Source organism: Choloepus didactylus, chromosome 7 (genome assembly GCF_015220235.1).
Source record: "Choloepus didactylus isolate mChoDid1 chromosome 7, mChoDid1.pri, whole genome shotgun sequence".
In the NCBI taxonomy this organism is placed as follows: domain Eukaryota; kingdom Metazoa; phylum Chordata; class Mammalia; order Pilosa; family Megalonychidae; genus Choloepus; species Choloepus didactylus.
Genome location: NC_051313.1, coordinates 41,523,782 through 41,542,297, shown reverse-complemented (window position 1 = coordinate 41,542,297; position 18,516 = coordinate 41,523,782). Strand labels below are relative to the sequence as shown.

At 37.3% G+C, this 18,516-nt stretch overlaps 2 protein-coding genes across 11 annotated transcripts in view; one reads left to right on the top strand and one right to left on the bottom strand.

The window, feature by feature from the left end:
• Window positions 1–2,403, bottom strand: part of SESN1 (sestrin 1) — a 104,784-nt gene extending 102,381 nt beyond the window's left edge. Inside the window, exon 1 of the mRNA XM_037842395.1 lies at window positions 1,994–2,403. Coding sequence (XP_037698323.1) covers window positions 1,994–2,272 — 279 coding nt within the window. The 5' untranslated portion in view covers window positions 2,273–2,403. The remainder of the gene's footprint in view (window positions 1–1,993) is intronic.
• A 1,015-nt stretch (window positions 2,404–3,418) lies between these two features.
• CEP57L1 (centrosomal protein 57 like 1) overlaps window positions 3,419–18,516 on the top strand; it is a 78,060-nt gene continuing 62,962 nt past the window's right edge. For 7 of the 10 annotated variants that reach the window (XM_037842299.1, XM_037842298.1, XM_037842297.1 and 4 more), the window contains exon 1: window positions 3,656–3,742. The gene's annotated coding sequence lies outside the window, so the exon portion shown is untranslated. The other 3 variants (XM_037842291.1, XM_037842293.1, XM_037842292.1) reach the window with 3 other exon arrangements.

The window sequence follows — 18,516 nt, the reverse complement described above, 5'->3', positions numbered from 1 at the left end:
TGATGAGCTACAGAGAGAAGCCCAATACAAATATGTCTATCCACTAGATATTTACTTAGTAGCTTCCAGGTCCCGGCCAATACTCTTGATAACTTACAACCAGGTGAGTAGACAGGCACATAAGCCTGTGTTTATAGCTCAATATATGTAAAGTACCTGTTAGAAATGTGGCAGGAATAAAACACATAGATGAAAAAGAGTATAAAGCTATGAGAAACCATCACAATAGAGGAGATTCTAGAATCCTTTAGAAGGATGGATGAGTCTTGAAATATATATTACATAGTCCATGTATTTCACTTAAGAAAGGGGAGATGAGCATCCACTATTTCCTGGGGCACTTTACATCTCATTTAATTCTCACAACAGTTCTATTTTTATACATGTGGAAATCCAAGATAAGAGAGGGCAAATAATTTGCCCAAGGTTATGGAGTATATCAATAGAGTAGAATTTGAACCCAGGTCTGTCTGACTCCAGTACTAATTTATTTATTATTATATCACAGTCCTTTTACCCTGTACTCCCTTAGAGCTTGCTTACTTTTATTTTCAATATAACTTTCAACAAAATTGGTTATCTGGTTTCCTAGTCTAATACAAATAAGCAGCAAAATGAAAGGTTTAGAAAGCGAGTGAAGTGTACTGACTACAAAGGGAGGGACAGAAAAACTATAAAAATTGGACACAAAAAGTCAAAAAAACATATTGGGGGTATCTGTTGGTGTAGTGTCATACAGTTCTATACACTCCACCCTCTCCTGTACAACAGTACTTGATGTGCATAATAATGATGACCCATCACGGACAAAATGGTTGTTATGGTCAATAAAATTTAAGAGATAGATAACTTTTTTTGCTTGAGCGGGTAAACGTCAGGTATCTAGAAAATTAATTTCTCTCTGCTAACACTGGATAAATTAATTGTAATGGTTGTTTTCAAAGTGTTCTTGAGAAGAAATATGCCAAGCTCTTAAACAGTCTTCATTTCATGGAATTATTTTTCTGCTGCTTTAAACGAAGATCAAGATAGTACAGAAAAATTGTCAGTCTTAGGTTATGTATATACCCAAGTAAATCATAAATTTTAAAAACTTCTCATACTATGACTTTGAGCAACATATGTGGATTGAATAATGTATAGATTGACAGACATACATAAAGAGTGTTAATGAACATTCTTAATTTCTAAAAACAACCTTTCTCTAAAAAGAACCTTATAATAAACCTCCTCACAAAACAGAATAAATTATGTATAAAACAGAGAGAAAACTTTATTATTTTTAATCCGCTGCACTCAAATAGGTATGTGAAAAAGAAAAGAAACAATTCAAGCAAACACAGAAGATGGTTGAGTTATTTACCATAAAAGTGTTTTCCTACATCCTACCTGGGTTCAACTTTTTAACTTGAAGATGTCAGCTTTTTTATAACAAAGGCCTTTATAATTTCATCTTTTTTTTTTAAGAAAACTTACATTTAGAGAACACACCCCTGATTTTTTCTTTTGCTTTGCTTTTAAGAACAAGAGAAAATTTGTTTCACCAATTATTTTGAACAGGCAGACAAGGAAACATTTAATATCCTTTATAATTTTAAAGATTTTTAAATGTAAAGCTTTCCACATAGAACACTGTAACAATGTGAAAAGCTAACAGTGTACAACAAGTAAAAGTGACTATAAGGAAAAGCAAGTCTTTACTTGCAATTAACTGTAACTTTCACTGTATTTTTCCAGAAGGAATGCAGTTGCTGCCTAAAACTCTCTAGAAAGAGAATACCTGTTTACTTACATTTAAAAATTGTTTTTTCTTTAGTCCAATTTTAACCCAAAATTCAGTGTTTTACAGATCACTCTAAATTCAAGACACAGAGTGAGTTCATAATATGAATTCATGATATGCCAACCTATTAGAAGCAATATAAAGTGAAAAACTGCAAGAAAAATTTTACTGTACTAGACAGACAGTTGTACTTAAAATACTCTTTCTTACCTGGACGCTCTTTAGAATAAGCTCACTCTTCTCTCGTACATCTTTAAAGGGACACCTCATAGAAAGCATGAGCAGATGAGCAAGAAGCTTATTCAACTCATCCAACGAAACAGCATTTGAAAGCTCATCTGATGGACGAGAAGGTGTCTCTTTCAAAGAACGAAGATACTCGGTTTTCCTCAAAATGATTTGTCTAATGTTTTCCAGTGCTGTCTCTCTAGTACTTGAGTCTCGACTGCACAGACCATCCCATCTCACTTCGTTCTCTCCTTCAGCCATGACAATTTGGGAGTTTTTCCTTTCCAGTCTTCAATTGCCTTCCACCATGTCCTCAAAGCACTTTGTATTTTTCAAATGAGAAATATAATAAAATCAGAGAATTCGAGTCGTCATGAAAATACACGTTTGAGTGAATATGAAACCAGAATTGTCTCTTACATTGATGTTTTCAATTCTCTCCTTTTACACGACGGGGCAGTCTTCTGGTCAGAGATTGGAGAGAAAAAAAAAAGTTAGAAAGTTGCAACCTTACAGCGCTGGCTTTGCTGGACACGAAGCCTCGGGGAAGTGTTCTCCTCTGTCTCGCGGGGTCAGCGGATATCCTCACGTTGTGGAGCTGTCAAATTCGTGCTCTGCCCAAAAGGGCCGGTAACAGTGAAAGCTGTCCAGCCATTCCGGGTTTTTTTTGTCTATGCAGTCACCGCGATCTCGGGAGCGTCCCGGCCCTCTGCAGTTCCTCCTGCACCTCGGAGGCCAACTGATGTCAGCTGGGACCGCTTGCCGAATCCTGGCCCACTGGCCTCCGCGGCTGGGAACCCAGGCGCTCCCAAGGGGGCGGGAACCTCCGGCAGCCGCTGTCTCGGCGGCGGCGGCGTTGGAACACAGCGCTCACCTTCTCGCAGATCCGGATGCCCGGGAATATGCCGCTGCTTCTCCGATCCTTGTGTCCTCGCCCACCGCCTGCCAAGCCAGACGGGCACACGGCGGCCCGAGCACACCCCGAGCGCCGGGATCGGCCGCGGAGCTGGTGGAACTGCAGGGCCCCAGGCGCACAGCCCGCCCCTTCGCCCAGCCCCATCGCCCAGCCCCATCGCCCAGCCCCATCGGTGGGGATCGGCCCAGAGGCGGGAGCAGGGAGGGGAGATGGGGTCCTCACTCCCCAGCCCCTCCCCTTTCTCCGCCCGGAACAAACCAGGAGCCGCCCCTGCCCCTGCGCCCTCTTCCCCGCCCAGGCAGGCAAGACCCGCGGAGGCAAAGCCATTGGAAAAAGCCCCGCCCTCCGGCAGGCTACCTCCAGACCCCGAGTCCGCGCGCGGCTGCCAACCGCCGCCGGCTGCTACGCATGCGCAATAGCGAGGAGCGCGTATGCGCCTTAATCCTCCCCTGGGGGATAGTTTTCCGTATCCAGGCATTTGGAGTCCCTGGAGCGGAGGAGGAGAGAAAAGTAAGGAGTAGTAGAAATACGCTGAAATTTTGTCAACGACAAGACGAGCACGGCAAAGAAAGGAAAAACCTGAAGCTAAATTTAAGACTAGCCTAAAAATAGTGACAGCCTCTTTGTTACCCCAAACCCCAGATTTAAGTAGGCAGGCCGTTCCCGCATTGGCTTCTGGGAAATGTAGTTTTGATGGTGCCGGAGCGTTCTGTTTCCGACGGAAACTACAAGCCCCAAAGGCCACCGCAACGTTGCCTGCGGCGGCCTGCAAACCAGCCGTTAGCGGAGGTGCGGGTTGACTGAGCGTCGGCTTGGTGAGCACTGTCCTGGCTATATTTGACTGGACTTTCTTTCCTTTTCTTCTGGGATTTTGAAGACGAAGTCATATAGGCTGCTCCCCTCAATGCGGGGAATTTTTTCCCAATCACATGAGTGGACTAGTCTAGGTGCCCAAACTCCGGCATGTGGTGAGGCACGGATTTGGGGGTCGCGATCCTGGAGGTCGGAGAGAGCAGCCTTGTTTGGGAAGCCAGAGGAATGCTGTGGGAACGAGTGCTTCTGGCCCGCGCTGCGGCTTCTGTTTCGGCCCATGCAGGTGCACACGCGCAGGATGGATTAGGGGTCCCAGTGCAGTTGCGCCTTCGTTTGCCTCTGCTTGGGGGTAGTCTGTGTTGTATTTGGTCCAAGCAGGACGTTAAAAGCGAATTGTCAAATCCGTTTTGTATGAGACTGAAAGGAAAAAGAATACTCAGTATTCTTCGATTTGAGTTCATGCAGGTCTTAAGACAAGTATTTGTTTACAAATTACTCTTTGCTTTTAAAGTCGTTCTTTTTGAGAAAAGTTGAGGTTTGATGGGTTATCAGTGGTAATCGGACTAGATTTTAATTCTTTCACATTGCAGAATATGTTTGTTCCTAAAAATTTAGTCTTGTTGGGCATAGTATACAACAGTGAAAAAGACGGTCCCTGTCTAGGAAAACCAATGGTTAAACCTACAATTACAGTAATAATATGATAGTGCTATTGTTGGGGTGCCTAATAAGGTCACCTAGCCCACTCTTGAAAAGACAGGGAAGTCTTCTTCCCAAGGGAATTGGGGGTCAAAGCAACAAACAGCAAATGCTGAGGCCCAGAGTGAGCCCCATGTGGTACTTTTAGGAAACTGCAATAAGACAAAAACCGTAAATTTTGGGAGGGATGGCTTTTATGTATTGATATACTTTGAAGCTGCAGAAAGACTGGTACCATGAATTTTTCAGATAGTTTCCAAAAGTGATCTATCTTTAAACATATTTATACATGAATTGGTCTAATCTGGCAAGCCTTGCTACATTTTAATGCTACTAGTTTGAATCAAAATAAAAATGGAAATAACTGTTCTTATGAGTGTGATTTAAAAAACAAAAAAGACCATTCCTTATTTTGTTTTTCTGTGAGCTCATCCTCCTTTACCCAAACCACAATGGCTAGGTCCCCTTTTTACTCTGTAGTTGAATATGATCTCACTCATACACATGGCTTCACCACTACCTATTTACAGATGACTCCCAAGTGTACAGCTCCATCCAGCTTTGTCTTTCAGCCTTCATATATCCAATTATCTCCTTGATATTTCTTCTTGGATATCGCAAAAGCACCTCAAACTCAATATGCCTAAAACTAAATGCAAAGTTGCCTGATTCTCTTCCAGTGTTCTATCTCAATAAAGGATACTACTATCTATTTGTGAAAATTTGAAAGCTAAACATCATCCTTGATTCTTTCGTGTTCCTGATAGCTCTATAGCCAAATTATTACCAAATCTTGTCAATCTTACATCCTAAATATCTCTCAAACCCAAACCCATCTGTTTCCCTCTGTCTACGTTGGTACAGTCTTACTCTAAACTGCCAAAATCTCTTGTCAAGACTACTGCAGTAGTCATTATTCACTCTGGGCCTACTCCATTAGTTCTCTGCATAGCAGCCAGAATGATCTTTCCAAAATGCATCCTACTGCTCTTAAAGACCAAACTCCTTAGCATAGCCTGTAAAGCCCAACATTGTCTGATCCTTTTCCACCTCTCCAGCCTCATTTAATGTCACTTCCCAATTCTGTACCTGTGCTTAAGCCCTAGAGAGTGACCTTTCTTTAGTCACTGGTTCTCACATTCATTCATTCATTCAACAAGTATTTGTTGAGTGCCAGCTGCATAACAGGACATCGATGATATAACACTGAGCACACATTGAAGTCCCTACTGTTTGTTATAGAGCTTGCATTCTACTAAGGAGAGATAGATAATAAATAAATAGGTAAAATATTTCATAAATCAAATGAAGATAAACGTAATGGAGGAAAATAAAACTGGAATGGGGAATGGGGAGTGCCAAGTTGAGGGGGCAGGGTTCACTTTTAAATAACGTGGTCAGAAAAGACTTCATCAGGAAGGGGATATTTGAAGGGATCTGAAGGGGATGGGGGAGTAAGCCATGAAGATTCCTGAGGGAAGAACATTCAAGTGCAAGGCCTGTGGGCAGGAGCGTGGCTGCACATGTGGGAAAGGAGGCTTACTCTGGCTGGAGGGCAGTGAGTGCAGGGGATAAAAACAGCATGAAGTCAGAGAGATCATGTAGGTGATTGAAAGCCCTTTGGTTTTTTTTGATTGATACGGGAAGCTATTGGAGGGTTTTGAACAGATGAAGGCAAGAGCTGACATTTTTAAAAGGATCATATCTTTTTTAAATTGTATTGAGCATAGGCCATTGGAGAGCAAGTGTACAAGTAGAAAGACTAGTTAGGGAGTTAAAGTAATAATCCAGGTGAGAGATGATAGGGCCTGGACATATTTTGACACTATGCCAACAGGTTTTGCCAACAGATTGGATGTGAAATGTGAGAGTCAAAGAAGGTTTTTAGCCTAAGTAGAATGAAGAAACTGCCATTTGCTATCATGAGAAAGTTTGCAGATGAAGCAGATTTGTGTGTATGTATGGGCGGGGGTAGGGGTGGGGACAGGATAGGAGTTTAATTTTGGCCATGTTAAGTCTGAGATGGTTATAAGACATTCAAGTAGAGATGTGGAGTAGGCAGTTGGATAAATGAGTCTGAAGCTGTGGGAGAGAGATCTGAAGTGGAGATAAAATTTTGGCTTTCAGCGCTGTTTCAGTTAAGTAGTTAAAGCCTAAGAATAACTTGAGACCACCAAAGAAGGCACTCTGTGAAGTTTATGTCTATTTGGAGTAATATGCAAAGGTGGCTTTGAAAGATTGGCTGGTGACTAGGGAGGAAACCCCACGGAGTATGGTGCCGTAGAAGCCAAATGAAGAAAGTGATTAAGGAGAAAGGAGTGATAAGTTGTGTCAAATGCTGCTTTAGGTCAAGTGAGATAAAGATTGATAATTGACCACTACATTTAGCAACTTCCATTTAGTGGCAGCCTATGGGGATATTGATGAGAGCAATTTTGGTGGCATGAAGGATACAAAAGCCAGCAAAAGAGAATGGGGAAAGAAGTATGGATGAAGCACCCTTGTTACTATTTTCTTTGTTCTAAATATTCTAGCCTCAATTTTTAACTCATTAGCTCCTTTCCTGCAGATCTTAGCTCAAATATCACTTCTCAGAGACACCTTCCTATCTGATTAAATGCCCCTATAATAAATATACCCTTATTGTGCCATATACCTTTACTTGCTAATATGTTACAAATGCAGTTTTAAAATTGTCTATGTGATAATTTGATTAAAGTGTATCTGCTCCAGTAAAGCTTAAGCACACAAGAGCAGCCACTGTGCCTGTTTTTGCTCATCATTATTTCTCCAGCTCTGAGTACAGTGCCTGTTACTTTGCATGAACTCAGTAAATGTTTGTTGAATGAATAAAAGAATTGCTGAGTGAATGAATGAATGTTGGAAAAATACAATGTCAGAGAACTTTCAAAGGCATTTCATCTTTACCTATTAAGATATTATTTCTGTTAAATGCTTTGCATACATTATTTTATTTTATCCTCACATCCCTAAAAAAAGCCTATTCTTTACCAATATGTTAACACTATATTATAACCATGGTGCAAATGAAATTGGCTAGGGAGAGGATGCAGGATAAGAAAAAAGCCAAAAGTAGTCTGAAACTAATCATAGAATGAAGAAGATAACCAGGAGAGGGGCAGCCTCAAATAGTGAGAAGAACATAGACCTCAGAAATACAGAATCTTGGTTTTGAATCCCAACACCAACACATACTTCCAGTTTGAATTTGGCCAATTATTTAACCTCACTATGCTTAGATGTGGGTGATGAGAGAGGCTTAATTTTCTCATCTGTAAAAGGAGGTTAATACCTACATCACCTATTGTAAAGATAATTGAGATAATGTATAAAATTCTTAGATTAACATCTGGCATATATTAGTAACCCAAGAAATAGTACTTGTAAAAATTATCTTTATGTAAAATAGTATTTGCCTTTCACTTTGATTGAGATTAGTGAAATATTTCTGAAGTGTTTTATAGGTCAACTGAAAAGTGCTATTTTATGTAATCCTGTTATTTTTTGGCATTCTCTAAGGCTTTATAATCGGATCTTTCATTTTTCTCAGATTTTCAACTTTAATACTATTAAGCATTTTTAAGCTTCTTAATTAGGAAAAGTTACAGTAAGTAAAAATGCAGCAATTAATGATTTTCCCATAAAAGAGCAGCATGATAAGAGATTATATTCCTGAGGAAGACTCTGTCCAGCCTTGTTATGAACATTATTAAAGGCACCATATTTAATTAATAACATACCTATATGATATTAAAAGCTTAAAGAATTTATAGCTTAAGGAAATAGAATTACCATTTAAACTTATTTAATGTGATACGGTTTCATAGTGTATAATTCAGAGTTTTTTTCTTCGTAATTTCTGCCTTATTTTTGCTGCAACAAATAAAGTAAAAAGATGTTATAGAATTCAGAAGAACTTCCCAGGGTAAGCAACTTTTCAAAAGTACATTTTAGAAGACTAATTGGAAAACAGGATTATTTGGCATCTGAGAACAGATTGAGATTTGTTTTGCTAACTTTTGGGGAAAGTAACAAAGCATTCCCGTGAGGCCATAGACTTTAGACCTTCAAATCCATGCCTCTGCCATTTACCTTATACAAAATGCTAACCTCTCTCAAACCCCATTCTTCCACAAAATATAGGTCATATTATTATCCATTTCTTTATTTCTGTTCTTTGAATGTACCAAATTTAGGATCTTTACATATTCTGTTTTTTTTTCTATTCTGAATATTCTTCCCTGAGATTTTCACATAGCTGCTTCCTTATTGTTCCAAACTCATCTCAAAATCACTCTCCCCAAAGAGGTCTTACCTGACCATTCTAATTAAAGCAGCCCGCCTATAACCCTTTCTAATCTTCTTCACAGCAGTTATCCACTTGGACATATTTATTTGTTTGTTTCATGCTTCTTGTCTGACCTTTCCTATGAGAATATAAGCTCCTTGCTTACCACTGTACTCCTAGTGCCTCAAACAATGATTCGCACATGGTAGATGCACCCAAAATACTTGTTGAGTCACTGGCTGATGACCTACCACATAGGCAACTTAAGAAGACTCCATCAAATAATGTATGTAACACTCTTAAGTGCTCTGCACCATTTCCTCTGTTTGAATGTTTGTTTGTTTTCCTATGACTTGTCTCATTCTAAAAACATTTGTGGCATCTGCTTAACATTTATATGTAACCTAATAGTTATCATTATTATTAATAATAACTAATATTCACAGTGTGTTTGTGCCTGCTCTGTGCTGGTCATTTACAAAGGTTATCTCTCTAAGTCTCACAACAACCCTGTGAATTGGGTAGTATTATTTCCCCCATTTTTATAGATAAGCAAATTGAGGTCTAGAGATTTTAAGTATCTTTAAAGCTAGTAAGTGGCAGAGGCAGGACTGGAAATCAAGCCTGTCTGCCTCAAAACAAAGCTTGTGTTATTAGCCTCTTTATAATACTCATTGGTTCCCAAAAAGAGTGGGGGCACAATAAATGACAGCTGTTAGTGCAGTAGCATTTTTCTCCTTAACACCAAGTATAGGGTATTAGCAGTTGATACCGAGTATGGGCTTTAGAGCTCAAACATTCTTTTGCCTTCCCAGGAGAAAGGCTTTTTGCTTTCTTGAGGTGCCATCTTATCAGATCCAGTTGCTTAGCCCCACATTTTATACCTTGTTTAAATGCAAGAACCAAAACTTAAGCTGATTTGTTAATATAATTAACAGCACTGAAATATATATCTGAATGTGGTTAAAAGAGGAATGTTAAATTGTATATACGGTAAAAAATTATGGAACTATACTACACAAACAGTGAACCGTAAGTTAAACCATAGACTATAGTTAATAGTAGAATTATTAAAATGTGCTTTCATCAGTTGTAACAAATGTCCACACCAGTGCAAAGTGTTAATAATGGGGTGGCATATAGGAATCCTGTATTTTATGCATGATTGTTCTAGAAACCCACATGTCTAATAAAGAAAAAACATAAATTAAAAATTAATTAGAAATAAAACCTTAACCTGAATTCCTTAGTCTTTGTACCCTTATTATGTTTTATGTCTCATAGTCAGAAAGCCTCAAAGATTTAACTTTTAATGATAGCCCAACTCAAACACTAACACAACACAAATAGTGTTTGTTTCACTAAACACTGAAACAAATTAATAGCTCCTCGGATACATCACAGCCATATATATTTATTTATTTAAAATATTTTTCTAACATACAATATTTTTATAACAAAATATTTTTGTAACATACAAAATTTCCCATTTTAACTAGTTTTTAATATATATATTTTTTATTGAGATGGTTCACATACTATACAACTATCCAAAGATCCAAAGTGTACACTCAATTGCCCATGGTTCCATCATACAGCTGTGCATCCATTGCCATAGTTTATTTTTTTTTTTCAATTTTTAGAACATTTTCCTTACTCCAGAAAAGAAATAAAGACAAAAAGAGGAAACTCAAATCCTCCCATACCCCTAACCACCCCACTTCCATTATTGATTCATAGTTTTGGTATAGTACATTAGTTACTGTTGATGAAAGAATGCTAAAGTACTACTAACTGTGGTATATAGTTTGCAATAGGTATTTATTTTTTCCCTGTATGCCTCTCTATTATTAACTTCTGGTTATAGTGTCATGCATTTGTTCTAGTTCATGAGAGAGATTTCTAATATTTATGTAGTTAATCACAGACATTGTCCACCACAAGATTCACTGTTCTATACATTCTCATCTTTTAACCTCCAACTTTCCTTCTGGTGACATACGTGACTCTGAGCTTACCCTTTCCACCACCTTCACACACCTTTCAGCACTGTTAGTTATTCTCACAACATGCTACCATCACCCCTGTCCATTTCCAAACGTTTAAGTTCACCCTAGTTGAACATTCTGCTCATAATAAGCAACCGCTCCACATTCTTTAGCCTCATCCTATATCCTGGTAACTTATATTTCATGTCTATGAGTTTACATGTTATAATTAGTTCATATCAGTGAGACCCTGCAATATTTGCCTTAATGCGTCTGTCTTAATCCACTCAATATAGTGCCCTCAAGTTTTCTTCATCAACCCATTTCTTTTAAGACAGTTTTGTTCACACACAATACATTCTGTCCTAAGTAAACAATCGTTGGTTCCCTGTATAGTCACATATTTATCTATTCAGCACCATTGCCACTATCTATATAAGGACATCTCCATTTCTTCCACAAAGGAGGAAGAGTCAAAGAAGGTAGAGAGACAAAAGAAAAAGAAAAAAAAAAAGAGAGAGAGGAAATAAAAACAAAACTTGACGGCTAGGAAGCAACAAAAGGAAAGATACGTTGCCCTAAAGTAGAATAAACAGTCAGACAACATCACCAGTGCCAGGTGTTCCATACCCTTCCCCTACCCACCCCTCTCCATATGCATTTAGCTTTGATGTATTGCCTTTGTTATATTAAAGGCAGCATAATACATTGTTTGTTAATTATAGTCTCTAGTTTGCATTGATTGTATTTTCTGCCCAGTCATACCCTATTTTTAACACCTTGCAATGTTGACATTCATTTGTTCTACCTCATTGAAAAACATATTTGTACCTTTTATTACAATGGTTAAGCACCCTACGTTACCCTGAATTACAGTCTCAGTCTTTATCCTTCATCTTTTGTTCTGGTGTCCCACATGGTCCCAACCTTCCTCTTTCAATCATACTCACAGTCATCTTTGTTCAGTGTACTTACATTGCTTTTGCTGCTATCTCCCACAAATTGTTTTCCAAACCACTCACTCCTGTCTTTTCCTTTCTGTTTGCAGTGCTTCCTTTAGTGTTTCCTGTAGAGCAGGTATCTTGTTCTCGAACTCTGTCATTGTCTGTCTGTCAGAGAATATTTTAAGCTCTCCCTCATATTTGAAGGACACTTTTGCTGGATATAGGTTTCTTGGTTGGTGGTTTTTCTCTTTCAGTATCTTAAATATATCACCCCACTTCCTTCTTGCCTCCATGGTTTCTATTGAGAAATCCGCACATAGTCTTATCAGGTTTCCTTTGTATGTGATGGATCGCTTTTCTCTTGCTTCTTTCAGGATTCTCTCTTTATCTTTGACGTTTGATAATCTGATTATTAAGTGTCTTGGCATAGGCTTTTTCAGATCTATTCTGTTTGGGGTACGCTGCGCTTCTTGGATCTATAATTTTATGTCTTTCATAAGAGATGGGAAGTTTTCATTGATTATTTCCTGTTATTGCTTCTGCCCATTTTCCCTTCTCTTCTCCTTCTGGGACACCAATGATACGTACATTCCTGTTTTTCATTTTGTCCTTAAGTTCCCGGAGACGTTGCTCATATTTTTCCTTTCTTTTCTCTATGTGTTCTGTGTGTAGGCTTTCAGGTGCCTTGTTCTCCAGTTCCTGAGTGTTTTCTTCTGCCTCTGGAGATCTGCTGTTGTATGTTTCTATTGTATCTTTCATCTCTTGTGTCGTGCCTTTCATTTCCATAGATTCTGCCAGTTGGTTTTTTGAACTTTCAATTTCTACCTAAAGTATGCCCAGTGTTTTCATTATACGGTTCATTTCTTTTGCTGTATCTTCCCTAAACTTTTTGAATTGACTTAGTATTAGTTGTATAAATTCCTGTATCTCAGTTGAAGTGTAAGTTTGTTCCTTTGACTGGGCCATAACTTCATTTTTCTTAGTGTAGGTTGTAGTTTTCTTTTGTCTAGGCATGGTTTCCTTGGTTACCCCAATCAAGTTTTCCCAGACCAAAACAGGCTCTGGTCCCAGAAGGAAGAGCTATTCAGTATCCAGTTTCCCTGAGGGTGTGTCTTAGAAAATTGGTACACCCTGTGAGGCCTCAGGCCACTGTGCTTTTCTGCCCAGCAGGTGGCACCTGTCAGCGTGCAAGTCCAGACTGGTGTAAGGAGGTGTGGCCTGTGGCTGTTTTCCCCCAGGCTCTGAGGTCTGGTTCTTAATGGAAGGCGGGTAGTAGAGCCGGGCCCCACCTATTTTCCTCTTAGGGAAGATGGAGCCCCTAGAGAGATGTCATTAGCATTTGAATGTACTCTCTCTGCCTGTGCTGCTATCTCCACCCTTGTCTGGGTCAGAGCACTGGGAACTGGGAACTGAAAATGGCTGAGGCTTTCTCCATTGAGCCAAAACAGGGACAGAAAGCCCCCTTCAGGGCCATTTCGTGGCCACCCTCTGGCTCCCCAAGGTCAGTCGTCACCCAAAGCCTTTGTCTCCTTGTTGGGGATTTGTAGCTTCTATCTGGGGTTTTAATTAAAACCCCAGTTGGAGCTCAGCTGAGCTGTATTCACTTGCTCATAGAGAACTGCTCTCTAGTACCAGGAGGCTTTGTAGCTCGAGCTGTGGGGGGAGGGGGCTCCCGGCTTAGATCTGCAGTTTTTACTTACAGATTTTATAGTGCAATCTCAGGCATTCCTCCCAATTCAGGTTAGTGTATGATGAGTGGATGGTCACGTTTGTCCCCCCACAGTTATTCTGGATTATTTACTAGTTGTTCCTGGTTGTTTATTAGTTGTTCCAGTAGGACTACCTAGCTTCCACTCCTCTCTATGCCACCGTCTTAGGTCTGCCCATTTTAATTATTTTTAAGTAATCAATTCAGTGGCATTAGTTACATTTACAGTGTTGTGACTTCATCGCTACCATCCATTACCAAAACTTTTTCATCGCCCAGAACATAAACTCTGTGCCCATTAAGCAATAACTACCCATTCCCTCTTCCCCCAGCCCTTGGTAACCTCTAATCTACTTTCTATCTCTGTAAATTTGCTTATTCTTCATATTTCATCTAAGTGAAGTCATACAATATCTCTCCTTTTGTGTCTGGCTTATTTCACTTATAATATTTTCAAGGTTCTTTCATGTTGCAGCGGGTATCAGAACTTCATTCCTTTTTATGGCTGAATAATATTCCATTGTATGTGTCTACCACAGTATGTTTTTCCACTCATCTTTGATGGACACTTGAGTTGTTTCCACCCTTTGACAATTGTGAATAATGCTGCTATGAACATTGGTGTGCAAGTGTGTTCGAGTCCCTGCTTTCTATTCTTTGGGGTATATACCTAGGAAAAGAATTGCCACGTCATATGGTAATTCTATGTTTAACTTTTTGAAAAACTACCAAACCATTTTCCACAGTAGCTACACCATTTTATAATTCCATCAGCAATGAACAAGAATTCCAGTTTCTCCACATCCTCACCAATATTTGTTATTTTCTATTTTTAAAATAATAACCATCCCTTTCTCTGATGACTAGTGCTATTGAGCATCTTTTCAAGTGCTTGTTGTCCTTTTGTATGTCTTTTTTGGAGAAATGTCTATTCAAGTCCTTTGCCAAGTTTTAAAAAAATAAGGTTTGTCTTTTTTGTTTTTGAGTTGTAAAAGTTCTTTATATATTTTGGATATTAAACTCTTACCAAATATGATTTGCAACTATTTTCTCCCATTTTATAGGTTCTCTTTTTACTTTCTTGATAATGTCCCTAGATGTATAAAAGTTTTTAATTTTGATGAAACCCAATTTAATCTTTTTTTCTTTCATTGTTCATGCTTTGGTGTCATATCTAAGAAATCATTGTCTAATCCAAGGTCTGAAGATTTTCCCCTGTGTTTTCTTCCAAGATTTTATGGTTTTAGCTCTTATTTTTAAGGTAATTGATACATTTTCAGTTAGTTTTTGTATATGGTGTGAGGTAAGGGTCCAGTTTCATTCTTTTGTGTATGGTTATCCAGTTTTCCTGGAACCATTTGTTGAAAAGACTGTTTTTCCCCCATTGAATGTACTTCGTACCCTTGTCAAAAGTCAACTGGCCATAGATGTGTGGGTTTATTTCTGGACTCTCAATTCTACTCCATTGGCTTATTTGTCTATTCCTATACCAGTACCACACTGTATTGATTATTGTGACTTTCTAGTAAGTTTTGAAATTGGGAGGTATGAGACTTCCAGGTTTATTCTTGTTTTTCTAAATTATTTTTGCTATTTGGGGCCCCTTGCCATTCCATATGAATTTGAGGATTGGCTTTTCCATCACTGCAAAAAGGACAGCCCTATATTTTGAACTTTATGCATGATAACAGATTGCAGCCATGACCAGAGCTCTCCTTTTTCTGTATAACTTTTGGTAAGTCTCTTGATATTTCTGAGCTTCAGAGTCTTCATCTGTAAAACAAGAGTAGTTGGACTAGATTTTTATTAATAAAATTTCTGCTGGATCTGAAAAACTTAAATATATGTATATATAAGCTTAAACCAGTAAACGGAATCTTTACAATTATATAAGCATTGTTTTCTAAATTGTTCCTTAGAAGAGAGATTTGAAGCCAGCTTACAGAAGGGCCTATGGAAAGCTTTATCTGGAACACACTAGGAGACTGACTAACAGTTCCATTTCAGTGCTTCTTACTGTTATCTGTTGTTAACATATCCAGTTGGCTGAGTGCTATAAGTGCAAATTGCTAGTCAGGGAGACTTCCTACAATTAGGAATACTTTTCTCCAATTAAATTATCTATCCACATTGCCTTTTTTTTTTTTTTTCACTCCAATTGTTTGACCCTTTTATTCTCTGAAATGCTGCAGCCGTCTGAACCTGAAATACCTCTGTATACAATGACTGACTTCAATTTTAAATGAAATCATCCTAATTATCTACCATTTAGTAACATAAGTGATTTGGCCTCCAAATGCTTATTTGGTTTTTCTTATTTTGTCCTGTTGGAAACTGGCTTGTCAACTAAGTATTATGTGTGCATCTTTTCTTGTATGTTACTCAGATGAGTTATAAAGTCTTTTTAATTTTGAGTCTTTAGTTTTTATTTTTAAGGTTTGTTTAACAAGATTTATTTGAATTTTGTCTTTCCAGCCTGTTAAAAATCCTAGTTTCTGAAGCACTGTTATTATATATACTGTTCTCAGAATTCAGTCCATCTCTTTTTTTCATGTTATTTTGCTTCCATCTCTCAGGAATAAATGAATAAACTACTTAAATCAAATTTACTTTTTAATATTTTCTCCAGTTTTTTGGTCTTTGGTTTCCCTAAATTTACTGTAGTGTGCTTTAAATGTCTATATCTCCGGTATTTTTGACATGTTTTAATGGATAGGCTTTTTAAACAATTATTGCTAAATCTGTATTCATTTTGTCCTTATTGGAAGACTTGTGATCCAACTCTAGCATGTATGCACAATTTATGACATGAATTTTATAAACCAATCTCAGTGCTGTACTCTTATTTTTGTACTCTTATTTTCCTTATCTACTAATCTGACATGATGATATACATAGAGGTAAGATAGAAAAATTTCATGTCATTTAAAAAATTAAGAATTTCAAATAAAAAGAAAAAATACGAGTAATATAATAAATACCCTTATACCTACAGCCTGTAATGAATAAATATTTACATTTTGCCTCATTTTCTTTGTTTTTTAAATGAAATAATATATATTTTATTAATATGTATTAATATATTAAATATAATGTGGAAGTTCCCTTATCACAGTAGTATATATATATATATTTTATTTTACATAAAATACATTCTTAATATACCTGTCATTTTATAACTTGTTTTTTTTTACTCAGCAATATTTCCAGAGCTTGTGTTTCTAAATGTAGATCTAGTTTTCAAAATTTTAGCTGCTATATGGTTCTTTACGATATGAATATAATTTGCCTCCAAAATTTTATACTAGTTTCCATTCCCATCAGCAGTTTATGAAAATTTCTGTTTTCCTACATCCTTGCCAAAACCTGATATTGACAGGTTTTTTTCACGTTTTTGTCTATCTAATGACTGTGAAATAATTTCTAATTGTTATTTTAGTTTACATTTTCCTGATTAACAGGTCATGTTGATCATCTCTTGCTTTTTGGACAGTCATGTTTTCTCTTCTGTTAACCCCTATACATATCTTTTGTCCCTTTATTAATTAAATTGCTTGTGTTTTATTAATGATTTGTAGAATAAGAGTTGTTTCTGTATTTTGGGTACTAATTTTTTATCTGTTATATATGTTACTGTTATCTTTACCCAGGCTATTGCTGGGCTTTTAACTTTGTCAATAGTATCTTTTGTTGTATAGCAGTTTTAATTTTAATGTAGTAAATTTTAGTATAGCTTTGTCACTTTTCCTTTTCAGATTTGTCAAAAGTCTTGTTTAAGAAATCTTTTCTTATCACAAATCTGAAATACATTCTTCATTTTCTTCTAAAACAATTTTGTTATTTTCATTTAGTTGTTCAGTCCAACTGGAGTTTATATTTGTGTTTGGCATGGAATAGAGTTATATGTTTATTTTTACAATACGGATAACATGTTATTCTGGCACAAATGTTAATAGTCCTTTTCCCTTGAAAATACCTTCTTTTATACTGAATTCCCATATTTACAAGGTTCTGTTGCTGGACTCTTCTGTTTCATTAGTCTCTGTTTTAATTACTGAAGCTCTGTAATAAATCTTGCTAACTAGAAGAACAATCCCTTCTTCTTTTTCACTAAGATTTTACAAAGTTTTATTTTGGCATTATGCCTAAGGTTCTTATGTTTTCTGACAATATTGTGTGAATATATGTTTTTAAATTAATTATTCTAGATAAATTATCTGGGAGGTTCTTTGTAGATAATTATATTGCCTACAAGTAACTATTTTGTCTCTAACTTTTAAGTTCTTTTTTTTTTAAATTTTGAAATTCTTTGGCATTTATGGGACAATTACAAAAATAATACAAACCCCACATAGAGAACTCCAACATACGCCATATCCTCCAAAAACCGAGATCCACCAATTTTTACATTTTACTACGTTTGCCATATCATTCTATCTACCCATTAACCTGTCAGTCTGTCTGTCTATCCATCCATCCATCTATCTGTCAATTCATTTCTGAACACTTGAGTGTGGATTGTGTCCACCTCACCTTGAACACTTAATACTGCCATATACATTTTCTAAGAACAAGGATATTCACTTATGTTACCATCTTAAGTACAGTTATAAAGGTAAAGAAATTTAACATTGGCATAAATTTACAGTCTATATTCCATTTGTTGCATATGTCCCAAAAATGTCCTTTTGGGCCTTTTCTCCTCTGTTATCAGTTCCTATCTAAGAACACATATTGCATCTAATTGTCATTGTTTCTTTAGTTGCTCGTTCTTTTTTTTTTAAATTGTAGGAACCTATATACAACATAAATTTTCCCATCTCACCCATTCCCAAGCATACCTACCATTCAGTGGGATTACTCATATTTACACTGTTTCCATACCCTCACCACCTTCCATTAAAACTTTCCCATCTCCCCAAACAGAAACCCTATACCCATTGTATATTAAATCTCCATTCTCCCTGCCCCCTGCTCCTGGCTACCTGTTATGTAGTTTCTGTCTCTGTGAGCTTGGATAGTCTGATATTTTCTTTGTAGTTACTATGGAGCTTAAATTTAACATCCTAAATCTATAACACTCTTACTTGTTTAGCTACCATATTAACTTCAATGGTATGTATGTCTA